Below are 10,887 nucleotides of genomic sequence, written 5' to 3'. Positions count from 1 at the left end.
ACTGTATCAAAGGCAGCACTTGTGTCTAAGAATAGTGCGAATACCTTGCTTGAATGTTCCATATAATGGGCAATTGTCTCTTGGAGGTTAAATGACAGAGTTATTGATCCTAGGTGTTCTTGGTAACCATTTTGTTGAATGTTAGGAAATTGTTTACCACAACGTTTGACCCAGTTTTTTAACCTGACATGTGCCAAACTTTCAAACAATTTGTAGATTACCGGTAGCAGGGTAATAGGTCGGTAACTGCTGGTAATTGTGTTTGGCTTTCCGTCTTTGAGCACAGGGATGATGACTCCTAGTTTACACTGAGCGGGGACATACGAGTGTTTAAGTATAAGATCAAACAGAGATTTTAGGTACTCTAAGAGTGTGGGACCACCATTTATAAGATGCTCATGTACAATGCCATCAAAGCCCGGTGCTTTTCGCTTTTTCAGACACTTTACAAGTTCTGATAATTCTAGAATATCTACTTGTTTATTCAGTATGTCGTCGCATGTGTAACTAACAGTTTCTGCTAGGAAGTCAGCAAAACGTGTATTGATATCTTCATATTGGGATTCATCAAAGCTATCATTTCTTTTGGGCTAAACACTTTGGAAAAGTGAAGTCTAAATGCATTGGCAATTTCAAATGGGTCTTTAAATGAATTTCCATCAAAGGAAATTTCTGTTACTAAGCCGGATCTTCTATTTTTCTTTCTATTTACAAGTTGCCAGAATAAGCGCATGTCACACTCTGCTGCGTTATTCAGTTCATCATAGTATTTTGTTTCACAGTCAAATATGGCATTCTTCTGGGCATTTCTAAAACAGAGTTTAGCATTTTTGTATGACCTGAAAAAGCCGTTTAAAGCATCTCGCGGTCTTCCAGCGGCCATCCACTGTTTACGTTTTTCTCTTTGCAATGAGTGGGCAGATTTTACTTCTTTAGTCCAATATGGTTTAGAATGGATGTTAAACTTAGATGAAGGTAACATTTCTGATGCAGCAAGTTTAACAGAAGATACAATATGTTCATACAAGCAATCAATGACCTCTGAGGAAGAATTAGATTGTTCTAGTTCATGTACATCGATCATTTTAAGCAACATGGACAATTTAACTTGATACTCAGATATGTTATCTGGTGTGCATTTTTGCCATTGTACACTCTGGTTTTTGGTATGGAATATGCGTCAACAGGAAACGCAAACACAGACAGAATGGGCAAATGATCAGAAACAAGACATATTTCGTCATCAAAGATCGTGTTGAAGTATAACATATCTTGTTGATGATTGTTTATGATAACATAGTCTAATGTTGTTTGAGCTGGCCGAAACGTATATGTACAACCTGAAGTTGCTGCAGGTATGGCGCTATTTTGATCAAGAAAACTCCTGAATGCTTTTTGTCGTTCGTTTTTACATCCCATGGTTAAATCAATGTTCAAATCGCCAGATATGACTACTATACCCGACTGATTAAAACGGAAGTATAAACTTTGTAATACGTCAATACAATCAGTGAACGCTTCATATTCGTAATTAGCTGAGGGCATGTACACAGCAAAAAGGAATAATGATAACGCATTTTTTTGTACTATTTCAATGCCAGTTATACGGTCATGATTAATGCCCTCAATATGTTTTATTGAAAATGCCAGTGTTTTCTTGTAAAGGATAGCAGCGCCTCCCTTACCACACCGGGACAATTGATTAACATCATTTGTACATGTAATACAAGACAGGTAACTAGCATGCAGTGAATTCATGAAATCGTCATGACATGTTTTTAGTTTATGCTCTGTGATTACAGCAATATCTATACTATATTTGTCTAGCAAAACGCTTAGGCTTCCTGCAGAGGACATAATACCTCTAACATTCCATGTAAGTAAATTGCAATTATTACTGTTGTCCATTTTATGTAAAGTTAGCAGGAAATACACACAAATAATGTACTTAATAGTCATCATTAGAGTTGTATTTGCTAGACTGACGATTGTCGCTATCTCTCCACCGATTTTCGGCAATCCACTTTCGACAGTACATTTTTCCCGGCCAAGTAGTCTTATCTTCCATTATGTGACACTGATTTTTGTACACAGAAATTTTTGCCGCAAAGCACCTTTCTTAGTTTTTATCAATTTTGACGCGGCAGGTTTAATATTATAAAATGTAAGAAATCTGCTAATCCTGCGCTATTTGAGCGCCTGTCAATACCACCTATGTAATATCGCTGAGTTCGCCGAGATTTTACGCTTTCGAAGAAAGGCTCTTCTGTATAATCATTTTGTTTAGACTCTTTGTTCATATTTCTATTATCGGGTTGTCGGTTATTCCCGACACTTTCAAATATTGGCTCGTGGTCATTTTGGTGACTATAACTGTTATCATTGTCATTTTCATCTTGTAGCCACCATGCTTTTGGGGAAATATCCCATGGGTTTTTCTCTGTAAGATTTTGATAATTATCATTTTCTGTATGAGAAAGAGAATCGGTATTTCTGTTCGATATTCTTATTTCAATGTGATTTTGTCCCTCATTTTTTTTCGGAGTTGTTTGGATTGCATCGATTTGCTTAGCATCTGGTTGTTTGTTGGATATTGGCAGGGTACCCGAGTTATTTCTTGGATTGATATTATCTTTATTTTTCATCTGGGACAAACTGTTTCTATCATTTAGAGCTTCGTCGGTTTGGGATTTAGTTTTCACAGAACTTGTGCTTTTTGAGAGTTGCAGTTTATGCTCTTTGTCATTTATGTTTTGAATAGTTTCATTTGACAGCAAAGCTGTGTTGCTTGCATTGTTTATGTTGGGATTGTTTTGACACTTTGTTTTAAAGCTTGTTTCTTCATCACCTTTATGCATTTTCGCAGTCATTGCTTTTCCAAGGGACTTTTTCAGTTGGCATATTTCTTTCTCTTGTTCACTGATTTTAGCTTGGTTAACTGAATTCAAATTTTCGAGGGATGAGATTATTTGTCTATCTTGAAATCTTCGCTTTTTCAAATCGCGCACGTCGACTATAAGCTCTCCAATTTGCGATTTCATCTGTGCAATCTCAATGAGCAATGTTTTTGGTAGGTATTCAGTCGGTACTTCTTCAACCGGCTCAGATTTTATACTCCGCAATTTCTTTGTAAAAAGGGCACTTATCACCTTCGGATCACCGTTATTAATGAATTCCTGCAATGCATGACAGTCGCTAGCATTTCTCTTGGAGCAATTTTCGAGTTTAGTTGTGCGGCGAATTACGAGAACACCTTGAGGACAGTATTCGGATTGCTTCGCCCTTTGAAGTAGAATGTTGCGATACATAGAAATATTTCCTTCGTCACCATTGGTCAATTTTATGAGCTGGTCAACATATAAATCTTTTGGCAGATTATACAACGCATTATCTAACTGAGTGAAGAACTGCTGATTTGATATGGGTTGACTATTTTCCGTTGTAAAGCTGTCATCTGCTTGGCATATAATAGAATCTTCAAATGTTATATCGTGTGTGTTTTGTGCACTATTATCAATATAACCATGCTGTACAAATGATGCATTATCAATGCCTGTCTCAGGCATGTATTCAGCTAGCTGCGTTTGTCCATTAAAGTTAGTATACAATGGAACTGGCCTAAGCGTGGCTAACTCTGGCTGACAGTTACTGTTCTCGGGAGAAGTCATTTTCCTTGCAATGAACGGTGCCTTAACTTCTGTGTTTTCACTCAGGGTTACCGGTTCAAATTCTATGACATCAGTCATATCCATTTAATAGCTTATAAAGGATCAGAGTTCAATAGCCATAATCCGATCAACTGTATATCATCAAGATCACTTAATGTATAATAAACAGTTACCTTGTTATACACCTCTGGCAATTCGTGAGCGGAATTCAGTTTCGACAGAAAATACTATTGTTCTACAGAAAATCCATAATTATTCAAATTCTACTTTTAATTTCTTCTTAATTTAGCACTAGAAATAATCTTTACAACAATCCTCAGATAATCATATAAATTTTTTTTATATTACACTGCTTAAATATTCCATATTTTGTCTTTTCACTCACAGCTCAGATAAACACAACTTCACACCATGACTGATCGAAAATAAGTTCAAATTACAGACTCGTCTGCCGATTAGAGAAATCAGAGTTATTTACCTTGCCTTATTTAGGTAAGAACCACTATCGTACTAAATAACACTACCTAAATAACGGACCGTTCTATTATTAAAGGTATAAAAACATCACTGACCTCAAAACCGAACTATACATCCGAGAATAATAATAATAAATTAATAATAATAATAATTTGCACTGTTGCTCATGTTACGTTATTGAGATGTATGTGCATTTATGATGTGAATACGTAAGTAGTAAAGTACTTTAACCAATAAAAATAACAAAAATGCAAACGCTACTTCTGCTCAACTGCTGCTGCTACTGCTAATAATAATGATGATATTTATAGTAACTAGATGATAACGATAATTATGATAGTAAATAGATATGTGTCCATACGTCACTGGTGCCCCCATTTCCTGTCATTATACGATTGATAATGCAAGACTAAATGAACTTTCATATTATCTTGGGTTGGGGGTATGAGTCAACCCCCGGGTGTTCAACTTCACATGCTGAACAACAATCCTATTATGTTTTTGAGATACGTGCGAAACAAAAATTTAGGCCCTCAATGCATATCTTTGACTGTTGAGGACTGGTCTTAATAAGTGAGATTCCAAACAAAACCCAAGATGCACAACTTCACATGCTGATTGCTGAATAACAATGCCATAATATTTTAATGTAAGTGCCCCAAATCCTTACAAAACAAAAGAAATACTATAATCAATATTATTATAATAACAATTCAGTTAAAACAATAAATTCTTAATATTTAAAGAAGGTAAAACCCATAACGAAGCATTTAGGAAAATGTATAGGGTTGGCTAGGTATTTCATTGTTCTTGTAATCCCTACAGTAATAGTTGTATGCGTAGCATATCTCACAGTGTGACAACTAATATTTGATGTTTACATTTTACGCAGTGTGGATCTATTTGACTACTGAAACTCGCTGTATAATATACCTCTGACAGGCTTCTGTAAGTAAAGAATTTAATACTGTTTATTATCTTACATGTTGATTTATAAATTATCTTACTTTGTGATTAACTTTTGATATACAAATTATCTTACCTGTTGACTTATAAATTGAACCGATTTAGATGTGTTTCAATCTAATGTGGAAAGGCTAAACTGTAGTATTGAATTTTATTCATATCAATTAATGATAACCATTTAACTTGCAGTTACTGAATTTCATGTAAAAGAAAAAAGAGCGTGAAAAGTGCACTACGATACTTCCACCTGACATTCTCTTCCTTCCAACCCTTGAGCAGTTCAATGCCGCTGTTTGCAACATTGAACACACTTCACCATACCCTTGCTCATCACTGTTTTTATCTTTTAAATTACTAATAAATTTTCCTTTCCCTTTTATTTTGGTCCGATTTTCTTTTATTTTCTAACTTGACACGCACGAAAGTGTCTACGTCCCTGTAAATGGAAGTTAGATAGATAGATAGTTACACTAATTACGAAAGTTATGTTTTCTAACCTTTTCAGTGTATACCCAATAATGTAATGGAAAATTTTCGAACAAGCTTTATAGCTTTTTTCTCATATTTCATATTGATTGAAATTGAACTGCCTATCGTCAAAAATACCCGGCTTGTAGAACATGTGATCGTGACTGACATTAAAAGCTATTATTAAGTTATTCAGTAAAGGGAAGTCATGTGTCGATACCGGGGAAATACCCATATTACACGTCATCAAATTAGGCCAACATGTTTTTATTATCTGTTTTACTGGAGATAAATATCTTATTGTTATAGAAAACAACGGAAAACATCCCATAAAACAGATAATAAACAAGAAGTATCTTTAAAAAAAGATACACATGCACACTTTAGGCTAAGAAAAATGCTGGATTCACTATCAAGTTTCAACTCACCTTTCACGAAGGTGTAGTTTTGTAGATTTTTAAGAGTAAATATGTAAGTGACCAGGTTCCAAGTCGACATTGGATACCGCGTCTCAGAATGCAATCGTGATTTTCGATAATTCGAAGAGTTTGTTCAGTAACAGCCAATCAAACAAACTCCATCACAGTTTTTCCCCTTATCTACCACCACGTAAAGAAAAGGCTAAATTTCAGAGGATCTCAGTTTTTTTCTGTGTTTTTTTTTAAATGTTGTTGTACAAAGTGGCATGCCGCCATTTTACGATCACTTGGGTTTACCACCGTCGTGTGAATTACTCGGTGGCAGGGTGATATTTTTTGCCAGTCAGACTGTAGAGTTTATAGCAATTTATATTGGTGAATTGAAGGATTGGACCTTATCAGTTAAATATCGCAATAGCGAAAAATAATAACTAAGCAAATATTCGCACTATGTAAATTTCCTATATTTATAGATCTCAACCCCTTGATGACAAATACAGACCAGACCTTCCTTAAGCAGAGACTGACAGAAGGGACACAGGTTAATGGTAGCCATGGTGACCAACAAACAGTGTGTTATCAATTCCTAGATCTCCATGGCGATAGTATATTTGAAAATCAAGATCACCAACTCCAAAGTTTGACTGTGGTAAATCAAGAGGTAGAAAGGTCAGAGGTTACTGATGTTGAAAGACTTCAACAGAGAATAAGGGAACTAGAAGCAACGGTCTTCTTACAAAACAGAGAAATACAGAACTGTGGAGTGGTTAAAAGAGATTACGAAGCCGTATTGACAAGTCTCGCAAAACGTGACACAGAAATCTCAGCGCTTCGAGAAGACAGAGAACGGTTCAACAATGAGTGTCAGTTTTACAAGCTTCAAGCCGAGGAGAAGACAAGCAAGTGTGAGAAGTACGAGGAACGAATCCGTGAGATGAATCTGCACCGTATAGAGGACACACGGAAAGTAGGTGATCTTATTAATTTTAGCACCGTAAAAAGTCTTTTGAACTCGACTCGATAGACGGCAGGCAGTCGAAAACTCCCTAGCTGGCTCAATATGGCCTTTTATTAAGCTATTAGACCAGTAGTTGTGTGTTCAATCTTCATGGTAGACAAAAGTTTGACCAGCATTAAAAGCTTGGAAATTTGTTTAACTGAACACAACGCATTCACATTTCAGAAAGTGCGAAGAACAAGAAGAAAGGTATAGCATACTATACGTTTTCATTTTTAAATAATAATCTGGTTTAACTTTATGACAGATAAGAGACCTTGAAGGACAAGTGAGGCGCTATAAAGAGAAGTGTAGAGATGAAATGGCAGAAAGAATATCCCCACGTGATTTGCTTCTGTTTCCAAGACAAGAGGTATGTAGGATTATTGGTACGCTTGGGTTAGGATTTTAAGACAATGTCTTGCTGTAATTTCAAAATCATAAAACTGTGTACACTATATTTCAGGAGGGTTTATTATTTCTTTTTAAGGGAAATCCAACTGATTCTGGAATCGGAAGTGAACAAGGGGACTCGCTTCCAAAAAGAAGACGTCACTTCCGGAAATCCCTTACTAGTCTGCCAAAATGCAGAAATTGTCAGACGGTGTTTGACCAAGTAAGGCCACACGAGATCACCTGTACCTTTCATCGTGTTGCATCGCAACCACTTAAGGTAAGAAAATCAAACATGCGTCAGTTTACTAGTTTCCGTTTAGGATGTAACAAGTGTGCCAACGGTACTTTAAACACAACCATACTAATACATGTTGAAAAAGTTTGCATACTTTTGAATCTTGACAGAAACGTCGACAAACGGCGAATGTTGGAGTCGTGGGGTGGAATAGCAAACGTCCAAACGTTGCGTCAAAACTTGCGTAACGAGGAACGAATGTAACTTCCTAACATATTCCGCAGAACCCTTAAGGAAATTACAACACTATTATCATCGGAAGACTGTTGATATTTAAAGGCATAAGTATAATTTTAATGCAACACTTCTAATTCATTTATAGTGGCTAAATAATAGCTCAACGTTGTATGCTGTCTTGTTATTTATTTAACCATCGCTGCCCATGATAAGCAGTCGGCAAATAGTTCGTTTGAACTGAACAGCAGAATTTTGAGTTTAATGTTTTAAATGTCATGTATGTCACAATAGTAAAGAAATTATTAATTTTATTATATCGTATCTTGTATGTAAACAAGTGATTGGAATAAGACAGCACTATTTCATTGCGCATGCATGGCGCCCAATACACGAGGTCGACGTGACACCAACGTAGCCGTGTTTTAGAAATATTAAAACATGAGAGGTAACACGTCACACGGAATAAATTTATGAGTGCACATACGTCTAGTGAGTCTGTGCGCCTAATAACCAATTCAGAGTATATTATTTCGATTCTAAAATGTATTTTTTACTTAATAGTTGGCAAATATCGTTGCACTCTTTCTCGGTGCCGGTATGGCGCCAAATGATATGTCGACATGTCAGTATTTCCGTGTTATAATGAAAATGTGCATGATTTTCTATATTACAATAACATTTCAGGCATGGAAATCCCAACTTAACCTACTTGACCAGCAGTTAAGCAGTTTGGAATTGAACAGCTACAGATTTTGGCCATGCTGCGAAAAGTATGGTATAAAAGAACCTCCGGGATGCCTCAGGCTGAAGAGTCACGAAATTATCTACCCTGAGGAAGAGTAAAAGATATCCAATGAGCGAACGAGAAACTATTGCCTTTGTGACTCAGCCAGTTTGCAATAGAAAAAACAACAACAAACAGTGCGTCTACCATTGGAAATATTTACACAGTATTTTCTATTAACTCTACATGTGATATATCAAATACTCAAAGTACGAGTTTTCGTGTTGACCTGGACTTTTAAAATTCCCAATATACCTCAGTTTTGTTATTTGGCTATTCACTTCTTTCTTCTAAAAACAAATTCTTTTCTGTAAAAATCTTATTTCTATGTTTGGGTTTTAAAGATAGATATGTTTGTAAATTATTACAGTTATATATGTTCTTATAGACATACGGTCATACTATCAGTTAATGAAACTTAGAATTATTAATCTATTGAATAAATGCAATTTTATGTCTCAGTTTGAGAATATTAATCTATGTAATGCAGATTTGTAAATACTTTTTGTGTAATAATTGAAATGCAGCATGATTTGTTTGCAACATGTATTTTCAAAGCTATATATTTCAGAGAATTAGCAATGGCCAGATGTTGAGCGGACAAGTACACTTGTACTGACGGTGATACCTTATCAGGTGCTGAACCCGACTTGAGCACTTAGTGTACTATGTAGTATCAGCTGGCCGGTACAGTTACACATGATAGTAATCTGATGTAAACCCTGCCTAAAAGAAATGAGGCAACCTATTTTAAGCCGATTTGAAACCATTTCTTTTTTTATTATTCTCTTAAAGAATAAACTGATGTAATATATATATAACAAAAACTTGAACTTGTCAAACATGAAAAGATAATAATGTCATACTTTTATGCATACTTAAGGCCTATTGTAAACGTGGTGCTTTCTTCAATTATTTTCCTTACAATGTGTCCTTTTTTTTGTAAGCATGGATGGAAAAAAATGTGTATGATTTTCCTTTCATTTAACACTAGTTTTTATTAGATACTAATAATCTAATTTAGTTACTACTAATTCATTTTGACTCGATTTAGAAGAAAATGTGATGTTTTTGATGCAGTATCTAGTTGGCTTCGTGGTGAAAACGCTACTGCTGTCATGTGAGAAGGAGCTATTGTGGCCCCATCGGGGATCAAACGCGATCTCCAGGTTGACCGAAAAGCTATGCATTAGGCTGCTGTTCTTTCTTTTATCATATACAATAGTTATGCGATTAAATTGTTAAACACATTGTCCTACGCTAATAAAAGATACAAAAATGAAATTGGATGCAACTTTTAATCGATTTAAAGACTACATGTTTCTAATTTTAGGTAAAACAGTTATAAGTTTCAATTTTTGCTTAAAGTACTGTAAGACTTGCATATCTTTGCATGTACTTATTCTGAATCTTTCTTGCTTTCGTTTGTTTTGTTACCATATTTATTTATTTATGTACGCATCGGCATTGTTATTGATTATATAGTGTGAGTTGTGTAAAAATAAATATATTATACTAAAGTCAGTTTGTACCTCTTATGTGAATCATGGTTCTGGTAAATTATGTAGGTAGTCGCATTATATGATTTTGATTTTAAAGGCTATTTCGTTGAAAACTATCATATCTCCAAAGAAGGTATAATAATAATAATAATAATAATGAAGAAAAAAACTTTGACATAATAATAATAATATAACGATAAGTCACAAAATTGATATATTGACTTATGAGTGAGTCACAATGGCTATACGTAGTAAGTTCGACTCCAGATTCTTTATAGTTTCTCAAACTGTTTATATTTTAAAACCAAAATATTTTAAAAATACAATTTTAACTATAATCCGTAATGCTTTCGCTTAAAGGGCTATCCCCCTTCTTGATATACACACCTGTTGTAAAACCCCATCTGTCAGATAATGCTCCCAATAAAAAAATCAGTCTGTAAATATATCTTTTGAATAAGTGTCAAATTACAAAACAGGGTGACGCACGAAACAATAGTCTAAAGCACATTCTAAATGAATAAATGGATACTTGAAGTTTGAGGTAAATATAGTCATAAATATTGGCATAGGAGCGATCTCAAAGTTGGAAAAAGAGAGTGGTGTGTGTGTAGTGGGGCGTGTGTGCGTGTGTGTGTGTGTGTGGGGGGGGGAACTGGCAATTGGGGACGGCCAGCTAAACCTAACCATATTTTCTGCAAATATTTCGACAACCAAAAAAAAAAAAAGAACGGTTCT

At 35.1% G+C, this 10,887-nt stretch overlaps 1 protein-coding gene across 1 annotated transcript; it reads left to right on the top strand.

Moving 5' to 3' along the window:
- Window positions 1-4,934: 4,934 nt before the first annotated feature.
- LOC123525460 (uncharacterized) lies at window positions 4,935-10,167 on the top strand. The gene is made up of 5 exons (XM_045304522.2): window positions 4,935-5,093; window positions 6,472-6,965; window positions 7,264-7,368; window positions 7,486-7,668; window positions 8,548-10,167. Exons 2-5 carry the CDS (start codon window positions 6,486-6,488, stop codon window positions 8,704-8,706), a joined length of 927 nt encoding a protein of 308 aa, XP_045160457.2. The 5' UTR covers window positions 4,935-5,093; window positions 6,472-6,485; the 3' UTR covers window positions 8,707-10,167.
- Window positions 10,168-10,887: the final 720 nt, after the last annotated feature.

This window comes from Mercenaria mercenaria, chromosome 3, assembly GCF_021730395.1.
Source record: "Mercenaria mercenaria strain notata chromosome 3, MADL_Memer_1, whole genome shotgun sequence".
Taxonomy (NCBI): Eukaryota; Metazoa; Mollusca; class Bivalvia; order Venerida; family Veneridae; genus Mercenaria; species Mercenaria mercenaria.
The sequence above is the reverse complement of the archived record's forward strand: the minus strand, read 5'-3'. Positions and strand labels throughout refer to the sequence as shown.